At 37.1% G+C, this 21,973-nt stretch overlaps 1 protein-coding gene and 1 long non-coding RNA gene across 3 annotated transcripts in view; one reads left to right on the top strand and one right to left on the bottom strand.

Moving 5' to 3' along the window:
• Positions 1-19,004, top strand: part of Calcrl (calcitonin receptor like receptor) — a 96,907-nt gene extending 77,903 nt beyond the window's left edge. Inside the window, exons 10-15 of one of the 2 annotated variants that reach the window (XM_087648811.1) lie at positions 1,792-1,945; positions 3,468-3,528; positions 3,609-3,675; positions 8,773-8,991; positions 9,714-9,755; positions 15,911-19,004. In XM_087648811.1, the coding sequence (XP_087504937.1) occupies positions 1,792-1,945; positions 3,468-3,528; positions 3,609-3,675; positions 8,773-8,991; positions 9,714-9,755; positions 15,911-16,135 (768 nt within the window). In that variant the 3' untranslated portion in view covers positions 16,136-19,004. 2 annotated transcript variants of the gene reach the window in all.
• On the bottom strand, positions 1,860-7,719 carry LOC148006495 (uncharacterized). The gene is made up of 2 exons (XR_015684470.1): positions 5,634-7,719; positions 1,860-2,774 (listed from the first exon to the last, which is right to left on the bottom strand). It is a non-coding gene; the product is annotated as an uncharacterized LOC148006495 (long non-coding RNA).
• Positions 19,005-21,973: the final 2,969 nt, after the last annotated feature.

Raw genomic sequence — 21,973 nt, 5'->3', positions numbered from 1 at the left:
TGTGTGTGTGTATGTGTGTGTGTGTGTGCTCTTAAGCACATCAAGTGGTGTTTTCTGGATTATGTTATCTAGTTACTGAAATCAGAGAAGGAAGGGATTTCCACCAATGGGCCAATAAATAACACGTGTGTATGTCCTTTATGTGCATTTTCAGGGTAATTTACAGAGTTCTAAGGTTTCTCCCATTGTTTGCACACATGCTTCCTGGTGGTTTGATCTTGCTTGTGTTCCTCTCTAAAGTCACCAGGGGAGGAAACAGACCAGAATATAATTAGCAGTATAAAACACTGGCTGACTTTCTGCCATTTAAGAATGAGGTCTTTCTAGGAGACTCTGTTTTGTACCACAGCAAGGGTTTCTAGTGCCCTCCACAGAAATATTTTTTCCGTAGTATGTACAAAATGGTTTTCCTCACAATAGTTTATATTAATTTTAAAGTAATACCAGAATCGAATTAGATAAGAATGTAATATCTATATAAATATGGAGGGTTAAGTTCTTCATAAGTATACTCAAATATATGTAGTTCAAACTATTTTAGCTTTGAGATACTTGAATATTGTAAAACACACGATGCTGAATTATTTAAAATTTAGCAAATGCATGCTTCACACATTAAATGAAGAAATCATGTGACAAATATCATTTAGGAAGGCGTTATTATACATTTAGGATGTTTTGTTTTTGCTTTTTTGTTCTTTTGTTTTTGTGAGGCAGGGTTTCTTTGTGTAGCCTTGGCTGTCCTGGGACTCACAGAGATCCACCTGCCTCTGCCCTCCGAGTGCTGAAATTAGAGGTGTGCATCCCACCCCCCCGCTTCTCAGCTTCTGCTACTGTTTTTTTTTTAATCTATACAGTGTGTGTGACCATTTCTAATGCCTCCCTCACAGAAATATTCAAGAACTGGATAAAAATATCTATAAATGATAATAGTTCAAGCACTTTAGAATGACATTTATGCAAATGTTATTCATCCTAGTCTATGATAACTCTAAACTTATTTTCAAGTGGTCTAGGTTTCTGCTGTAACATTAATTCCAAAAAATCACAATAACACTAAATATTTATTGAATTTCAGGTTGGAAATTAAAGACTGTACCACACTGCCACACATTTATTAACTTTAATAAGGAAAGAATCAGTATTTCTCAGCTTCTTTGTGTTTTCTTTATTTGCTATTTGGATGTCTTTCTTTTCCCTAAAAAGAAGAGAAAGTGGGAATCCTAGAAAAAGAGGAAGCTTTTTCTTTATTCTGATATGAAAATTTCATATTTTACATTTAGGCAATATGTAGTTTAATTAGAGAATGACTTGGTAAGTTTTATGTATTTATGTTTGTGGGGTGAAGGATACAAAGCTTACTATGGATTTACACGTTTTTAATTAAGTGCTGATAAGACTATCAAAGTTTTTCTGACAGAAAACAACCAGAATCAGAGCAGATGTACCATGGTGTATGTGTCCACTGTTTATATTGAGTATAAATAAATGTGAATAATGACTTGAACTCATTAGCAAAACAGATAACCAGTAAGCAGAGGGAGATTCTTCTGTTTGGAACTGTTTGGAATATCAGATGTTTCTCATGAACCGAGACAGCACATAGTTAATAACGTCAAAACCATTCTGGAATGGGTGTTCAAAAGAGCACTGCATAACCCAGACTCCCTAGTGTCTAGCACATTTTTTTGTGTGTGAGACAGAAAAATCCCATGGTTTCTGAAATAAATTGTATGACTTGCTTCACATGAGGAGTTCATAAACTAAGAAACCACTGCTGTCCCCTCACAGGTGAGCTGCAAGGTGTCCCAGTTCATTCATCTTTACCTGATGGGCTGTAACTACTTTTGGATGCTCTGTGAAGGCATTTACCTGCACACACTCATTGTGGTGGCTGTGTTTGCAGAGAAGCAGCACTTGATGTGGTATTATTTTCTTGGCTGGGGTAGGTGCCACTGTCATTACCTGCTTATTGATCTGATTACGAAGACTTTTCGCATTGAGGTCACGTGACTTATTACCAATCATTCTTTCCTTGTTGCTATAAGACAAGCTCACAGTTTCTCTAGTGTCATTTTGATTAATAATGTGATAGTGGTTTTTTTCATCTTTATTAACTTGAGTATTTCTTATTTACATTTCGATTGTTATTCCCCTTCCTGGTTTCCGGGCCAACATCCCCCCATCCTCCCCCCATTACCGCCCTCCCCGCAACAATCATGTTCACTGGGTGTTCAGTCTTGGCAGGACCAAGGGCTTCCCCTTGATAGTGTTTTTTATATCTTGACATGTCAATGACAAGCTCATTCTAGCTGAATGCATAGGGGTTAGAGAAATAGAATTAAACTTACAAATTAAGGATCTAGTTTCTGCACTCTTCAGAATGCCCTCTCTTTCCATGTGTAAAAATGAAGACATGGGCTAAATAGCTTTGCAGTTCCACCAAAACAACCTCTGAGATCCCCCCTGCCTACCCCTCCCCCGTCTCACTCTTTCTCTCTCCTCCTTCTTTTCTTCTTTGCTTTTGAGACAGGATCTTTTTGGCTTAGCACTTGCTATGTAGATCAGAAAGGTTTGAAATCACAGAGATTCGTCTGCATCTCCCTCCAGAGCACTGGAATTGGAGACCTGTGTTGTCATATCCAGCTCTGTTGAGATTATCTTAAACTGTCATCTTGTGGTCAAAATTTGGGGTGTCAATGTTTGAATAAGAGTATGCAAAAGATCTATTTCTTTCACATACTGTCTTGGCATTGTGTAACTCACAAAACAAGCTATGAAACGTACTCTGTTTCTTAAAGCCATTGGAATGGTGTGTGTGTGTGTGTGTGTGTGTGTGTGTGTGTGTGAACATGATACACAATAAATGAATTTAATAGAACTAACTTCCAGAGATAAAACAGAAATTTTATTTCTTTATTATCTATCAAATGAAGCTGTAGATATTGAGGTAGATTTAAGAGCTATACCAAATTGTCAGTGCATTCCTATTGTCTCTATAAAACATTTCTTCACTTCAGCTTTTTTAATATCTTATTTAGAAGCCTCAACACACCCAGAAATCCTGGTATAAGGAACATATTCCACCCCCCTTTTCTTCAGAAAATGGCTTACCGTGAATCTGTCTTTTAACCATAGAAATAACCATCTGTCTCAATACTTCCCAACATTTGACATGAAATATTAGCCAATTTCATCCCTCAGAAATTATATGAATACAAAAATTCTGCTAAGGATTGTGACTTAGGCAGCATAGAATGTGTTAATCTCTGGAACTCACTGATTTAAAATGACATGTGACATTCAAACTGGATGGTTTGTCACGCTTACCTCTTGAGTATACCTATGCAATTACAGAGAGGTATGATTACTTTTTTTTGCTACTAAGGTGTCTCTGAAGTTCGTGTCCGTGACTTCTTTGAAAATCCTCATCAATAAGGATTCGTCTGGTTTTGCTTTATTTGTAGGGTTTCCTCTGCTTCCTGCCTGCATCCATGCCATCGCCAGAAGCTTGTATTACAATGACAAGTAAGGCCTTTTCCATTTGTGCATTTTATTAGAACTAAGTGAAACGAAACTCTTTCAAATGTCTTCACTTTATCCCCTAGCTGCTGGATCAGCTCAGACACTCATCTCCTCTACATCATCCATGGTCCCATTTGTGCTGCTTTACTGGTATGTAACTCGAAGTCTCAGTTTCTCACTGTTGCTCCTATATCCTGACTCTCCTCTCCAGCCTTCTTACTCAGAGTTGGTGCTGCTGCTTAACTGAATAAGGTTCCATGAAGGTGTTATAGCTGCGATGTGAGCACTGGGAAGGTAAATGGCTAATTTGCAAGTGTTGGCAAAGCACCAGGGACCAAGTGTGGGAAGCTGCTTTTGCAGCTGAACTTGAAGTGAGGTCAAAACGGTTTTAACAGAATTAGACAAATGCTAAGAGTAATGCAGCAAGTCCTCTGGCTTTGGCTAGTGGAAAACGGTGCTTAAACCACAGCCAGGCAGGGAAGAAGCAGCAGCAGAAGAAACAAATACTCAGACTTTTCTGCCTTCCTGTCTCTGATTTCTTAGCTCTGCTTGCTAGCCAAATACAGTAAATGTCAGAGTGTTAGAGTATGAGTGGCGATACCATGGGTGCCGCCTTCTGCTTGAGGAGTAGAACACAGGATTGTTTTATTAATAAACTACAGCACACCTGTGCAAGAGTAATGGACCAATGAAGAAACAACTTTGTTTCAAGAAAGAAATAGAAAGCACAAACAGGAAAATTTACAGTCCTCTGAATAACTCAGAAAGGCAGGCATTCTCCTCATCTTACATAAGGAAGCTCTCTGCAAGTGTCTGCACGAGGGAGGGGAGGGTGTTTGAAAGCAATCAGTAGATTATCTTATCAAGGGGTTAATTATTCCTCCCTCCTCCTTAGCATGGCTTAAGATGAAACCGTTTTCTCAAGGGGTGCTAAGTGCCCAGGGGACTGACAGATCCAGGTAGACTGGCTTGTAATGTCATGTCTCCGTGCAGAGAGAGAGAGAGAGAGAGAGAGAGAGAGAGAGAGAGAGAGAGAGAGAGAGAGAATTCTTCTGTCCTGGAGAGGAAATAGCTCTTCTTAATAAGACTTAAGAGAGCCCTAGTCCCCAGCCTCAGTGGCCTCCAAGACCACACTATTTCTAAATTGAATCCCTAAAATCATTTAGGACATAGGCTGAACTTGAGGAATCAATACAACCCATTTTCACAATGAAAATCTAGACATGCAATTTCAAAGCTGTTCATCAGAAGGAATTAGTGTCTGGACTGGATTTTGGGTCACAGAATTACATATAGTCTGTGGTGGTCTTTTAGAAAGAATTAAGAAACATTTCCTGCTTCTGGCTGAGGATGAGAATGTAATTGTGCATATTGGGGTCCTTGCCCCTAAGCTGCCTGGCCAATCTTATCTCTTGTCCTTTTTATTAGAAGGCAACAAAAGTCACTTTTAATGCATTTTTTATGTTACTTCAATGAGCAATAAATTACTACAAATTAGCCTGTCTCCCACGCAGCGTGAGCTATCCTAAGGCAATCACACTAAGAGTGGCATTTTGCAGCTGGCAAAATCCATTCTTTCCCACGTCCTCCTTCACACCCCACTCTCCTAGAAGGCAATGGTGCAAACACAGCACTTTCGCATACTGCTGAGAGAAATGTCGCTTATGTATTCTGTAACGACAACATTCACCATTTAATATGAGTGTAGCAACTGGGCAGCTTTGAATGTGGTTGTGTTATCAGAAAATTTGTAATTCCTCTTTTGGGTTCTTAGTCTCTTAATTCAAATTTAGGAAAAGACACTAAAAAAAAATCAAGGACAGCGCTATTACAGTTTAGGAAAGAAGATGCCCTTAATTTGAGACCTAGGAAATGTTTGGTCACTTGAGGGCTTAGGTAAGGAGTTACTGTGAAAGTCTTCTGATAGGGTCCCTGTAGCATCCGTACTGTCTTGTTCTGCTTCCTTCTATGACTCTGGACGCTATGGTGATATGAATATGTCTTGTGGTATCCAACAGCTAGCGAACATCATGGCTGTCATAGTCAAAAGAGGCTTGTCAGCAGGCATTGCTTCTCTGTGACTCTTCATGTTTCCCAGGGTTGAACACCACACACACACAGACACACACACACAGACACACACACATAGACACACACACACAGACACACATACACACACATAGACACACACAGACAGACACACACACAGACACACACACACACACACGAGCAACAGTAAATGGACTAAGTTGGTGTATTTAGATATTTATACGTGTGCCTAAATATATGCATACATATAACAGTAATAATTAAATAAAAAGAGGGCATAAATTTGGGAGGGTTTGGGGATGGGGTTTACCTGAGAGAAGTTGCAGGGAGGGGGAGAGTCGGGGAATAATGTAGTCATGTTACAAAATTGCCAAACCCATAAGTTAAAAAGAAATCAGGAATCTATTAATCAGGTCTGTTTTAAGTCAGAGGAAATTCAGATGGGGTTCATCTGAAATTTAAAGTTCTTTTACTTTTGCCTAAAATAATACTGATGTGGGAAATTGTGTAGAGCATGGATTCCAGTCCACCCTGCCCCGGCTATATATAGAGAGAAGCTTGCATAAACATCAGCTTCCTCTTCAGTTCTAGTTTCATATTTTAAGCCAGAATGATGGCTCTAATGAATGGCTTTGTATTTAACTGTTCCTTCATGGAAGACAGATCTAAGCTGCCACATTTCTACAGCTTATTAATTAGTGTTTTTTAGTATATTTGGATTTTTAAATACTTTGTAATATAGTTCATATCTATAACTTACAAATTGATAAAAGATCATTCATAAGTGTATAAAAAGTCATTATCCAACTTTCCCATGAAGTGGTAGTAATTTTTATTTATTTAAAAAAACCTCCATCTATATGTTAGCGGGAACTCTATTTAGAGGGTTAGAAATAGAGCCGGCATGCTGGCTTGTGTCAGTGTTCACGGCCCACCTGTCAAATGGCTTTCTCTGTGTCTGTCTTCATGACATTCCAGTGTCTGTCGATGGGTTCTTTTCGTGAATGTGTTCCCATCAGGAGTCTGGCTAGCTATGCATGTTTACAGCTTGTGTTTCACTGAATTCTCTTAGCAGTGGAATAATTTTATGCTTACTTATTTTCATGACACATGTTAAAAATGAATAAATATGTTATTTGTTCATTTTTTTTGCCTTGATAAGAGATGGATTTCCCTTATTTGAACTTATTACAGTGTATAGACGTTTGTTGTTTAAAATTTTATAATTAGGTTATTCAACAAAGAAGAGATGTTATAGAAGCCAAGGGTCAGAGAAAAAAGGAAAGAAATCACCAGTTCACCCAATATGACATTTCTGGACAAAATGAAGAATTGTCAATAGGAAATGGGCCAAATTTAGTTTGAATTTAGGTCAATAGAGTGATCAGTGTTAGCTGTCATCTTGTCAGGGTCTAGAATCACCTGGAAGGCCTCTGGGCATGCTTGTAGGTGATTTCTCTTAATTACCGTAATGGATTTGGGAAGATACAATTTAATCATGGACAAGACCATCTCACAGCCAGGTAATCCTGGACACCGCCCCACAAAAGGAGTCAGTAAGCTGAGCACTAATGAGCATTCCATGCTGCTGATTCCCAACTGAATATAGAATGAGGCCAACTGTTTCAGATTCCTGCTACCTCGATGCCCTCTTCATACAGACGATCCCTTGAGCTATGTGCTAAAATAAACACATTACTTTGTTAGAGTATATTATCACAGGAACAGGGGACAAAACCTGAGGTAGTCAATATAAAAGGAGAGAAAATAGAGTTTGAAGAAAAAGAAAGTGGATGAAAGGGATCGTAGGGTATAGACGAATTGAAATTAATACATTCATAAGACAGATTCTTAGTTGCTGAGTCAAATTCCATTTTCAGAGTTCTGTGAAACCCTTCAAAGGCAATGTTATCTCTTGGGCAAAGTTGCTACGGCACAATAAATAGTAAATGATAATTACAGGGAGTTATTTATAGAAGTTGTTATGGGAAGCCAAAGATTCTTTCTCTGGTATAGTCTGGTTTGAATATCAGCTGGCTGATTGCATAAGCTCTTTATCCATAAGCATAAAGAGAAATAACAGTACTATTTCAGGTACTTGCTATGAGAAATGTTCATACACAAAGATTTTATTAAGATTATTACAAAAGGAAGACAAAACAAATATATAAAAATAGTTATTTTGGCACAACATACTCTTGTAGAGTACATTGTATAGCCACTGATGAAGAGGGGATTTTTTTAAAATATTAACATTCGTTGAGGCTGGAGACATGGCTTAGCAGTTTAGAACACTTGCTACTTTTCCAGAGGACCAGAGTTCAGTTCAGGTTGCATGTTAGGCAGACCACGACTACCTCTAAGTCTAGCTCTACGTATCTGATATCTTCCTCTGGCCTCCATTGGTATACACACACACACACACACACACACACACACACACACACACACACACACACACAGAGTAATGAAAATATTTAAAAAATAGCATTTCCTAAGAATAATTCCTTTTCGCTAGAAGTATTTATGACCTTGAATTGGGATAATAGACAAATCTTAAATATTATATAGAAAATGAGCTTAAAATGACAAATATTTCCTATGTTCCATAATAACTTTAACATAATCTTATTTTTCTAAAAGTTAATTTTACTAAAATTTATGTGCCTGTAAATGGAATAGCATTACTTTATAAATACACACTAATTAATGTCTTACAAAAATGTGCCTTTAGTTCTTGTACATGAAATAGTCTAAGTTTTATAATATGGAGTTTTAATAGGTTTCTTTTAAAAAAACATTTGTTTATTTGTCTATCTATCTATCTATCTATCTATCTATCTATCTATCTATCTATCTATCCATCCATCCATCCATCCATCCATCCATCCATCCATCCATCCATCCATCCATCCATCCATCCATCCATCTATCTATCTATCTATCTATCTATCTATCTATCTATCTATCTATCTATCTATCTATCTATGTTTTTGAGACAGTGTTTCTCTGTGCTGCCTTGACTGTCTTGGAACTCACTCAATAGACCAGACTGGCCTCAAATTCACAGAGATCCACCTGCCTCTGCTTCCTGAAGTGATACAACTAAAGACTTGTCCTATCACTGTCCGGCTCTCATAGGCTTCTTAATACTAAACACAAACAGACTTTTAGATGAACTTTTATTTTCTTTTTTAGGTAAATCTCTTTTTCCTATTAAATATTGTACGTGTTCTCATCACCAAGTTGAAAGTTACACACCAAGCAGAATCCAATCTCTACATGAAAGCTGTAAGAGCCACTCTCATCTTGGTACCACTACTTGGCATTGAATTTGTGCTTTTTCCATGGCGGCCTGAAGGAAAGGTTGCTGAGGAGGTGTATGACTATGTCATGCACATTCTCATGCACTATCAGGTAAGGCGTCCCTGCATTCAAGGGGGCAGCTTGACGAGTTTTGTATTGAGTTCACATGTAGGCTTGGTTTCACTCTTGACTGTGTAAGAGTGTGTTTGTGGTATATAAACCTGTGGGATTATAAGCCTTTTTGATTCTTGTGCTTTCTCTTGGGCTCTTTTCCTTCTGTTGGTTTGTCTTGCCCAACTTTAATGTGATCATTTTTGTTTATCTTATATTTTATATGAATGAATGAATGAATGAATGAATGAATGAAAACCTAGCCACTAGGGTAAAGGTTAACAACTGAACTGTCAAATGATACCTGCTGGGAGAGGGAAAATCAGTTTTCTTTAATGATGTGACACTACATGAACCACTTCAGGACAGGCGTTATGTTCAGAAATAGTTGACTAATGTTTAATGGACTCCATAGTGCATGTGTATGTGCATGTGTATGTATGTGTATGTGTGGTTTTATTTGGTTACAGTTTGTTGGGTTTTCGTTTTTCTTTTTGGGCATGATTTTATTTTGTTTTCTTGTTTTGGTGTGTTGTTGTTGTTGTGTTGGGATTTTGTTTTTTGAGAAAGAACTTAAAGTTGGGTGGATAGGGAGGGAGAAATGATCTGGAAGGACTTGGGAGGGAAAGAATATGATAAAAATATTTGAATTAAAAATTGTTTTAAATAATAAGGAATATAATAAAAAGTAGACTCCAGATAGCTTTATTTTTTTTTAACAGGGTCTTTTGGTGTCTACAATTTTCTGCTTCTTTAACGGAGAGGTATGTTTATTGATTTTACTACTTTTTTAAATACACTTTCCTTTTAAAAGAAGATGAGGTTATAAACTCCCCCCAAAACAACTTAAAATAGTTGTTTTACCACAGAAAAAGTTACATAAAATTACTTTTTAGGCACAAATATCATCTAAAAAATGTGGGCAATGTTAGAATTGAATGCTAGAGAATCAAGTTAGTCTTACTTCAAAATATCCCAATGAATAGTGACCATTCAGCTAGCCCCTTGACCTACCATTAGAAAGTTTGAAGTCTGGATGTTGCTCTGGGAACACTGCTGGGCAATATTTAACTTCATAGACCATGTACTGTCACAAGAAAACAGAATCTATTCGTTTCCTCCGTTCTCTTGTTCAATAGGCTCAACTATATACACTATCGAAAGGTTTTATTATAGATACAAAACCAAACTAAAGTAAAACAGCAAGTTAGGGACCGTAGACTAGAATGGTGCAGCAAGCGGTATGGAGATGTGCTAGTCGAACTTTCTCGGTTCCTGCCCGAGGGCTTCGGTAATCTAACTGGGTGCATACATCTAGCCATATGGATATTGTTACTGCTCAGCTGTTTGGGTATCACCGACTTTACTTTTGATTTGTTCCTGATCTGCTTGCCCAGTTTTCATCTAGAGCGTGCTAACACAGTTGAGCACAGCACAGGAATCTAGCTAGACAGCAACTCAGTGAGAAATGGACCCTGCGTAACCGAGAAACTCATCAGGAAGCCTCAGATAGGGAACACGTACTTCATGTGGATATTTCCTATAAAATAAATTACTGGAAATTACATATGTCTCAAAAGAAACTACAAATTATTTTTTTCTAGTCTAAGTAAATCCTACTTTTTTCTCTTTGTAAGTAAGCAATTTGTTTAAAGTAAAAATTAAAGTATAAGTAATTGAACCTATAACTATTCCGTTACATTTATCGATAACACTGTATAACAGTGGGATAGAAGAGTGCACAGTTAAATGAAACTACGGAGTTGTAATTTAATTGGTATCCCTGCGATTCTACATTATACATGAGAGTGACTATGTTCCCTGAGTTGGTAGCACTTGTAGACAGAGAATGAAATGAGAGGGGACAGAAAACTCATTTGTCTTGTCAGGGAAACTCATGCAGCCTTTATTACGTATGCACTGACTTAGGCAATCTTATATGTTGCTAATGTTGGCTATGAGAATTAAATATTGATGAGTGAAATGAACACTTGTCAAAGAGCATGCATGAAATATGGGAGAAGCCTCCTTATCTACAGAAGCAGATTAGTGTGTTTTTTCAATATTTAAGTCATAGTCACTACTAAACTAGGTGTCGCAGTAGGTGGAGTAGGGCAGGAGGGGATGGGGAACGAGCATAGTAGGACCTTTAAAACGCTGGAGAGACTTCTTTTTTCCTAGCACTTATATTTTAGGAAAGACTTGGAACCAAGGAAAGTGCATTTGCCTTATAAAAGGGAAATAAAAGCAAATTATTTACACTCATGCTGAAAAGGTGAATGTAAGATTTTCAGACAATGCCCCGACTTCACCACATCCAGAGTGTGGTATAGCCTCATGGCTATGCTGTACAAATAGGCTCATTGTTTTAATGACAAACAATGTAGAAATGGGAACATTGATCACACTGCAAGCTAAATTTCAAATTGGCACTTTCCTTCAGAAGCAGTATCCAGGGAGTCTTGAAGTTAATGCCTTCCACTTCTGTTGTCCTTTATCTGGATAAACAAAAGAGACACAGTACCTTGTTCTTCTGCCATGCCTTAAATTGAGAAAATTTTTGGCATTGGGAAATTTTAATAACAAGAAAACCTTTGAACTCGGTTGTTGCCAAATACTCAGTTCATCACAACATCTTTAATATCTTTCCCTTTCCCTTCTGCTTGGGAGACCAGCCGTTTGAGCATGACTCAGCCCAAGTCTTAAGAAATGCTGTAATCTGTCCTTTTCTGTTTCTTTGCCTCTTGGTTTTTTCCCACCCTTGTAACACAAAGAAATAGCTGCCAGATTCAATTTGTGTGGTTCCAACTATGTCATTTTTTTTGGTTGTTGTTGTTGTTAAAATCTGCTTGGTTTTAGTTTCCTTCTTGCCCTTCATGTTAGGTCAAGTGACTTGCTTTTGCCTGGTATCTGCACTTGCATTTGACCCTGCTGAATTTTAGCAAACATCTCTCTCCTCTTAGCGTTTCTTGCTAGTTAACTGTGGAGGCTCACACACACTTTCACCTCAACCCAATTCCGCTCAAATAAAAATATGCAGTGGTAACCTAAGGAAGGAGCTATGGTCATCAGAAGGGCATATGTAACAACATGCATTGTAAGTATTTTTATCAACTAAACCAAAAAAAATGTTGAGAAGCCTTAACTCATATTCTGTAAAAGAAGCTGTTTGTCTTTATACTTAGTTTATAGATTATATCACACTGTTAAAAATTGATTTCGATTAAGGAGTATTATTATTGACCCTTGTCACATTTTAATGAGCACATACTGTGCTAAACATTTGATTTAGCTGCCTGCATAAACCAATATAACCATATTCATATCTTTAATAATACCCACACTTTTCATTTGTCCCATTTAAATGTATTGAATGTCTGATTTAATACTCCGTTAATTAAGTATGATCTTATATTAGAGAAAGAAGTTAAAAATGAAATTCTTATCACACAAGTTTGCAAAGCCCATGGGTCTTTAATTAGGTTCATTTTATTTTATTTCTTTAACTTTGGTAAATAATAGCCCACACTCCAGGACATTGTCTTTTCATTATTTTTCTGATGATTTATTCACTAAGAAGAAATAAGTTGGTGATCATAATCATAGATTCTTCAAGGACAAACATCTATCAGTTCACACTTATTTTGATTTCTGGGATTTGGTTAGCTTTTCTTTTAGAACTATCAGTCCAAGGGCCTCAAGATGGGTATCTTCTTGTTGACATCTTTCAACATTAGTCTGGACTATTTTATGGGAAGATACATCCCACTCCCATTCAACTTGAAACTATGTAGTTCCAATTTCTAACTAGTCTAGCACTTATAATAGATGAGAAAAAATGTGTAAACATCAGAATAAAATACTTCCCACCCAAAAGAATTGCATAATTGTTCAAAAGTATATCTTGTTAAAATCTAAATATTTACTTAAACATACCATGTAAAGTCATTGGCCTGCTGGGACCCCACAGGGCCAATGCACTTATCATTTGCTTATATGTCTGAAGACATTATATACATAAATATTAACGCATTACTTTAATTTAAATACCTTATTTGTTGGTTTAAAATCAATAAAACCATGAGAGAAGCAAGTAGTAATTTTGTGCAAGATAAATACATATATTAATTTGTTTCCACAGTACTTATATGAAAATACATTAGTTTTTTTTTTTTTTTACCAAATACAAAGAAATGGTCCAAAAGTTGCTGAACTTCTCAATAATATATTATGTAACTGAGTTTCTAGCATTTCTCCTTTATAGTGTCTGAATTACAGAAAAATTAAATAGACATTTTATTAATTAATTTTTAATTATATTTAAGAAAGAATGGCTACATTTTTGACCATTCCTTTTCCTTTAATACTAAAACAAGAAATAAGGCAGGAAAACTTTGTTTTTATGTTAAGTGGTAATATGTAAAAGACTTAAAAGTACCCCCAAAACTGTAGTCTCCTATAAATCACTATTGGTTGTAGAATGTTTGGAGAAGGCACATGCTAAGAAACAAGACAGATTTTATAAAATATTTACTATGGATTTTACATGAATATTTTGAACAGAAAGTTATTATATATCTTTAACGTCTGAGGATGCTAAGAGTATATGAATTGCTAGAATTATTGTTATTATTTTGATTCTTAGATTCTTCTGAGGGGCAGGCATAAGACCTGGCCAAAAACATCTGATGACAGCTTGGGAAAATCTATTCAAACAACAAACATTTATGCAAACATATATTACACAACAGGGGTAGGACAAATGTTTTACGACCTAAAACTTGCCAGCCTCTACTCAGGTTGTACACAAACCTGTTAGTATAAAGATGATGGCATCTAAGACTGAGCTGACTATTTCCATTTGTTTTAAGGGCTCAGCATTAGTGAAGTCTTGCTAGTTTTCTAGTTCAATCAAAATAAAAATCATTGTATCTGGGCTGGAGAGATAGCTCAGTGGTTAAGAGCACTGACTGCACTTCCAGAAGTCCTGAGTTCAAATTCCAGCAACCACATTGTGGCTCACAACCATCTGTAATGAGATCTGGTGCCCTCTTCTGGTGTGTCTAGAACAGTGACAGTGTGCTTATATATAATAAGTAAATAAGTGTTTTTTAAAAAGTCATTGTATCTGACACAACTAGTCATGATCTCTAATTTCAGTCAGGAAAAAAGGCATTAAACTTCACATTTGTTTTAAAAAAGAAAGCTACAGGTTAGAGAATTTTAAACCAGCAAAATGGCTGCTCTGGCAAGGGATCACATCTAAAGATTTTCTAGGTCTCTGTGATCTGACTGGAAAGCAGACAAGCCTTTATTAAACACCTTTAATCCAAAACAATATAGGTAAGATTAGTTTATAGAAGGAAGAAGCCATGTTTGAAAGTGACATCTAATTGAGGGGTAGACAAAGTGATGAATCAGAGAGAGATTTAGCAGAATGAGTCAAAGATAGGATATGCCCAACATAAGAACAGCATTGGAAGGAGAGGATACTTGAGAGAACACCCCAGGAGGGGTTGGGTGAGTGAGTATAGGGGTCGATTTTACAGTTTCAGTGGGACAATTTTACAGAGCCAGGGAGAAAGTTTTCATGTGAAGACAGAATGAGTCAGAAAATAAAAAGGAGCCAGAAGATGAGGTTGCCAGAGTTAGAGGTCAAAGCAGAGCAATTTAGTCAGAAGACAAGAAAAGCCAGTTTGAAGCAGTCAGATTAAAGAGGAGTTTGAGCCAGGACAGCTGAACTGAACCAGTCAGCCAGAGTTCAGAGGGAACTAGAAAGGGAGTTTGTTCATCAGAAGCCTCCCTCACATGTGGTGAAGAAGAGTTACATTTACATACAGGGGAAGGAGAGAAAGCTAGGGATTCTGATCACTTGCTGCTCATGCAGAGGATTAGATTTCGTTCCCAATATTCTCATGATGGCTCAAAAACATCTATAACTTCAGTTCTGGACACCTACCAACCTCTTCTGACCTCACTGAGTAGCAGGCATGCACACGTGCACACACACACACACACACACACACACACACACACACACACACTACACTTACAAATATTCATATAAAACATTTATGCACATAAAATAAAAATAATTCTTGAAAATATCAAAAATGAAAGAAACACAAAATATGCAGAAGTGGAGAAGTAACATTCCTAAACTTTGTTTCATAACCACTTTTGTCTAATCTAGTGCATTACGTTATTTTAGGAAGTAAGACTTGTGAGGATGAATGCACTGCTATTTCAGAACAATCTTTAGTATAGAGAAACCATTCACTAAACCCCACTGCTAGTGGTGATGATCTCCCCAGTGTCCCTATATTCTTTTTATTTGCATCTTTCCCCAATTCCTATATACTCTTAATACTTATGCTCTCATTTTATTAAGGTAATGATGTAAAGCCAGTTATCTAGGTGAATTGTATTTGGCAAGAATACACATACTACACTTGGGTATAAAAATAGTAAAAATTAATTAAATCGAAATTACAGATTATTTGCAAAATGTTCATTTGTATGTGTATGTTGATACTGGAACTGAATTTAGGGCATTGCAAATGCTAAGTGAGTAACCTACCAAGGATCTAACACACACTCCCCCCTCTTTTCTCCTCTCCTTCTCCCCTCCCCCTCTCTTCTCTCTCCTCTTTACTTTTTATTTTGACACAAGATATCGGTACAATATTTAGGCAGGTCTAAGCTTACTTGATACTAGCATGCAGACAGGTGTTGACTTTGCAATATTCCTGTCTCAGCTTCATTAGCAACTAAAATTATAGACCAGGACCGTTTGGTTTTCTTCTTACCTTAAAGAATAAAACATTTTCTGCCAAATATTTTGCTATGCCTTAGATAGAATATTTTCATCTCTGCTAATGGGTTGTTCTTGCTGTTTCTGTTTATTGATGATTGATAGGTTCAAGCAATTCTGAGAAGAAATTGGAACCAGTATAAAATCCAATTTGGCAATGGCTTTTCCCACTCTGATGCTCTCCGCAGCGCATCCTATACGGTGTCAACAATCAGCGATGTGCAGGGGTACAGCCACGACTGCCCCACTGAACACTTAAATGGAAAAAGCATCCAGGATATTGAAAATGTTGCCTTAAAACCAGAAAAAATGTATGATCTAGTGATGTGAAAATACAGAAATCTCACTTGTTTTGTGTCACTTGAACCTATGATTTTATAGTCGGAAGATTTAATAGCAAATGGGTTTCTTGAATACCATGAAGAAAGCCCTCAAATGAAATGAGAATTGTGTGGATAAATGTTTAACAACCCTCTCTCTATGGGGGAGAAAAGCCTCAATTTTTATTGTTGGCCAGTAAATACTCCTACCATAGCTGATTTCAAGTTACCAACCTGACATCACCGAATGTGGAATTGGAAAGAAAATAAGCACAATCAACTCTTGGGAGCTGACATGCGTCGTCAAACCTGCACAACACCGCATGCTCTCACAGATGGACCTGTGCACACTCACACCTGCACTGACCAGAACTCTGCTCCTCTGTCTGAGAAGATCTTGCTCAGTCTTACAGACATGAAAGGAAAGTTTGGTTTTTGTTATAAAACTCCTCATCCTTTGTCATTTGATGGTAGTGAACGGTTTGTCCAGAAACACTTTAACCCTCTTTATAACTTCTCCTGTAGACGAGACAGAGTTTGCTATCTCTGTCACCTCGTGTTCCTTTCTTTAAGAAAAGCAACTGAGCAGAATTCCCATGGGCTTCTCAGTTGCTGCTACATATGGTTGTATCCTGTGGCATATCCATTCTGAATCACTAGGGAGACGTATTGATAGAAGCTACAAACACTTTGTCAGCTACCTTTTTGCCCTCTAAATCTTGCTGCAGGAGTAGGAGGAAATCAGTCTTCCTGAATCTGTAAATAGAAACTTTGGCCTTTCCATTTCTACTGTGTAGATAAGTGATCAACCATTTTATATGAAGGGAATCAATGAAGGATTTATTTTTATCTTGGGAATCTGAGAGAGAGAGAGAGAGAGAGAGAGAGAGAGAGAGAGAGAGAGAGAGATTGTTGTACAAATGAAACTGTAAGTACTCTGTCATTTTATTTTATTGTTTCAAATCAAAACACAACCTAAGTAACTGTTTTAAAGCAGATGGATAATGCAACTTTATATGCGACTAGGTGTCTGATACTGTGTCTGGGCTGATTTATTTTATAGAAAAAATGGAGTACTGAATTCTATATTTGGTAAATATTTTAAGGACAAACAGATACCAGCATCAGAAGTTTGAGAACTCAAAACAAACCCCCAGAAATATCAATGATAAGATGTGAAATATTTATTTTAAAATGCAAAGTCATACTTTTACAAGCACGTTATCTTTGGAGTGCTGACATATTGCCTCTTCCAATCGGATGATGATTCACTCAAATTCAGAAATTATGAACAACTACTGTAAGAAGTGCTAATCTGCTACAATTGTGTATTTTAACTCACTAAACTATAGTTTTACTGACTTTTACTAAAGGAAGATATATGGCTTTGAAAAAGGCCCAGGTTATTTCTCTTATGAACCACAGAGGAATTGTCTCTATATAATATACACTGTTTCAGTATTTCAGTAGACTACTGTGGGTGATAATACAACCATGGGAAGACTCGAACTTACCACTGAGGATGAAATGTCAGATGTTTAGGTAATAATTAAATTAAAGTAGAAGAAAGTTTCGCTTGTAAGTTAAAGTGACATTTTAAATGGATTTAGTTTTTCTAATATTGCTTTGTCTGGACTTTCTGAAGAACCAGATTGACTTCAGTTGGTAAAAGTCAGTTTGGGGACAGTCACATGAATCCATGTTTTTTGAAGTGTGTCCATCAGCCTACAGTGCATGAAAGGCATGACTCAGTCCTCCCTCATTGTGTCTTAAACTACAATAGATAGTAAATTCAGAAGTTGTTCGAAACTGTCAAGGAAAATAATTCAAATTATCAAGCACTGATGTATTAGATGATCTGGCAGACATTATTTGTAATTTATCTATACAGACCAAGGTGTCACTAAGTTACTTTCAGCATTGAAAAGGAGCTCATGCTTTTCTGAACTTTCAACTGCCTAAACCGTGCAAGCCTTCCTTTTAATACGTTCAAACTTTAGCTGGCTATTATTCAAAGGCGTGTCTTCGTATCTTCTCTGACAGTGTTCATGTAAATTCTGCATTCTTCCAAACTGTCAAGTTTGAACAGCAAATGATAGCACAGAATGCCGAATTACCAGAGGACATATTCAAAAGTTATTGTAATTTTAAATTTTATTATTCTTTTACCGTATTGAGCAGAGCTGAGATTTCTCTACTGCCAATATCTACTGTGGTGTCAACCATGCCATAGAGGTCTGAGATTAGTCAGTATTAGTTTTGTAATAATATTTTTGAAGCTAAATTTCTCTAAAGCTGAAGTGCCAATTAAAATATTTCTACTTTGCTTGTAGGAAAAAAAACCTGAAATTTTTGAAAGAAAACTTCTCTGGTGCCTAAAAACTAACTTGGGGGAATTTTTAGCATTTAAAAGTTGGATTTGTCATTTTTAGAAGTGACTTATGTATGTTTTTGTTAATAAGTCGTCCATCCTGGAGTTTAGTGTTTGTTCAAATATAACAAACTATGTAGAGTTTACTAGTACTCACAGTGTTACACTTACTGTTTAGATATTTTAATGTGAATCTATTTTAATTTTCTTTGTGTTTTAATTTGCTCATAGAAACATCTGTAAAACATATTCAAGATGTTCTGGTCACTTAAAAGAACTCATGTTGTATCGACTTAAAATCTTTATTTAGGTTTTATGAGAATATTAAAATTGTAAGTTAACATTCACTTTCACTCATCTTCCCTGGAGTACAGAGTGATTGAATTTCTCACAAAATTCTTGCAGCAATTAAAGAAATACTTTGCAAAATAAATGGCGATGTCTTTATTCCTCTCTTTAAAGACTTTAATAAACTAGTAAGTGAATTTAATAAATGAATTAAAAAAGATATGATTTTGTTTTCTGTGCTAACGTGGTAACGTGTACAAAGTGTTACACTGCAAGACAAGGAAAGATCCTCTCCAACAGGAACATTTTTAGGGAATTTTCCTTCTTTATGCACTATATTCCAAGGAGTGGCTTTGTAGTAAATACTAGAAACAAAAGGAATAAAAATACGTACATCAAGATTTTTTAAAAAAGAAAACCTGGTCAACAACTCACATAAATAAAAACTTAAATGTGTCAAAGACTTTAATGATGGAACCAGTAATATGTTATAATTATTCAAAAGAGAATTTAAAATACCACATATGCCTGAGGATATAAAAATACTGAAGTGAATATACAAAATACTGTGTTCAAGAGTGGTAATCAAAAGCCGGATATGCTGGGCACATGCCCAGCACTCTCGAGGCAAGTGGATTTCTGTGAGTTCGAGGCCAGCCTGGTCTACAGAGAGAGTTCTAGGACAGCCAGGGCTGTTGCACAGAGAAACTCTGTCTTGAAAAAACACCCCCCCAAATAGCAATCAGATATGATTACTGATAAAAAGTAAGCAAAAACAGTGAATATAAATATGATTAGACTATGCATTCAGAAGATATAGGATGACATTAAAATAATATGCTAATATTTAATATAGAATTAAAATAGCATAATGTTCGCAGAAGAGAAAAATGCTTACACTTAGGAAAAATGCAGAAAACAAAAATGTCCTCATAGTATTTTGAGTTATTCCATGGTAAAGGTTAATATAACAGAACTAGGCAGATCACATACTGCTCAATGCATTTTGAAACTACTACTTCTAAAGTTAATCAATTGTAAAACAAAAACAAAAATCAAACAACACAAAATGCTTAGCGTGATGCCTAATAACAAATGCTATTACACATACAAATTGAAATTAATATTGTTGTAGTTGAGACTACATTTTTACATAATAGAGCAAATTTAAGCCTATCAACTGTTCCAAGCATGTACTTACTACTTCTAAAACACACTGGGAATATTATATATATATATATATATTTTTCTTCAGACATATTTTACCATTTACATGTATTTGACAATTTAATGTCTTTCAACTTACTTTTTAATTAAAAATTTAACTATCATACACAGTGGTAGGTGTATGTGTGTGTGTGTGTGTATATATATATATATATATATATATATATTTAATTTGCATTTCAAATGTTACCTCCCTTCCAGGTTTCTGCAACCTCCCCATCACACCCACTCCCCCTGCTTCTATGAATGAGCTCCCCCACCAACTCTCCTCTCACCACCCTAGCATTCCCCTACACTGGGGCATCAAGCCTCCAAGGACCAAGGGTCTCCCCTCCCATTGATACCAGACAATGCCATCCTCTGCTACATATGCAGCTGGAGCCATGGGTCCCTCCATGTGTACTCTTTGGTTGGTGGTTTAGTTCCTGGGAGCTCTGGGAGGTCTGGCTGGTTGATATTGTTGTTCTTCCTATGGGGTTGCAGTCCCCTTCAACTCCTTCAGTCCTTGTCCTTACTTCTCCATTGGGGTTCCCGTGCTCAATCTGATGGTTGCCTGAGAGCATCAGCATCTGTGTTGATCAAGGAAGAGCCTCTCAGGGGACATCCATACCATGCTCCTGTCTGTTGGCAATTTATTGGCATCAGCAATAGTGTCTGGGTTTGGTGTCTGCAGATGGGATGGATCCCCAGGTGGGGCAGTCTCTGGATGGCCTTTCCTTCAATCTCTGCTCCACTCTTTGTCCCTGCATTTCCTTTAGACAGGAGCAATTCTGGGTTAATATTTTTGAGACAAGTGGGTAGTCACATCCCTCAACCGGGGTTGGGGACGAGGGGGGCTTACCTGGATATGGTCTCTACAGGTTCTCCCTCCCCTTTGTTGGGTATTTCAGCTAATGTCATCCCTATTGGGTCCTGGGAGCCTCTTGCTTTCGTGGCATCTGGGAATTTCTGTTGGCTACCCCAGTTCCCCATCTCCCCCACTGCTACATACCTCTGTTCAATTTACTGACCCTCTGTACTTCTACCCTGTCATCTCCTCCCACACCTGATCCTGTCCCCCTTTCCCTCCCCTTCCTCCCTCCCAACCCCCCTCACCTCCCACAGTGATAGGTTTAATTTTCAAATAAAAATTTGTTTTTTGCTGATTCTCCTCTCCCTTGGTCTTATGCACATTCCTGCTCACGCCACCTGCTGTGCCTTCCTATCCACCCCCTGTGCCCTCCAGTTTACCCGCTGTGCCCTTCCTACCCTCCATAGCCTTTTTGCTTTCATGTGGCAAATGTGTTATTGTCCCATTCCTGGACATTTCATTTTTTCTTCTCAGGACCTTATTAGTTTCTTAGTCTATACCCACAGTTACCCCTATTTATACACACACACACATACATGTAGACATCATAAGCTAAGATTTGTGCATAAAAAAGAACTTGTGATTTTATTCTCTGAATTTAGGTTATCTACTCAATAAATTACTTTTCAGGTCTATCAGCCTAGATTCAATTATTTCCGGGTCCATCAATCTCTGTTCATTATTTCACTTTTCCTTATAGCAGAATAAAATTCAGTTGTGCACACACACTGCATTTTCTTTTCCCTCTTATCTATCGGAGGGCAACTAGGCTGCTTCTCTTTCTTTGCTATTATAAATAATGCCTTCAGGAACATGGCTACAAGGAGTGCTTGTGATAAGGTACAGGGCTGTTTGGCTGTTTATCAAGAGTGGTATAGCTGGATCGAATGGACATAGTTCATGTTTCGAGAATACTCCACACTGCTTTTCACAGCTCTGCAGCACTATGACACTGCACTCCCATGGCAGTAAATCGTAGTTCCTTGTGAGCACTGATATCTTTGCACAATGCTGCTTTGTTTTGGATTTATGAAAACTACAGTTCAAACTCCACGAGTAAATTTACAACATGGTTTATAGAAGCAGATGCGGTTATTTAAAAAAGTTGTTGA

This window comes from Rattus norvegicus, chromosome 3 (genome assembly GCF_021556685.1).
Source record: "Rattus norvegicus strain SHRSP/BbbUtx chromosome 3, alternate assembly SHRSP_T2T, whole genome shotgun sequence".
Taxonomy (NCBI): domain Eukaryota; kingdom Metazoa; phylum Chordata; class Mammalia; order Rodentia; family Muridae; genus Rattus; species Rattus norvegicus.
Note: the sequence above shows the minus strand (reverse complement) of the source record. Positions and strands in the feature narration are given on the sequence as shown.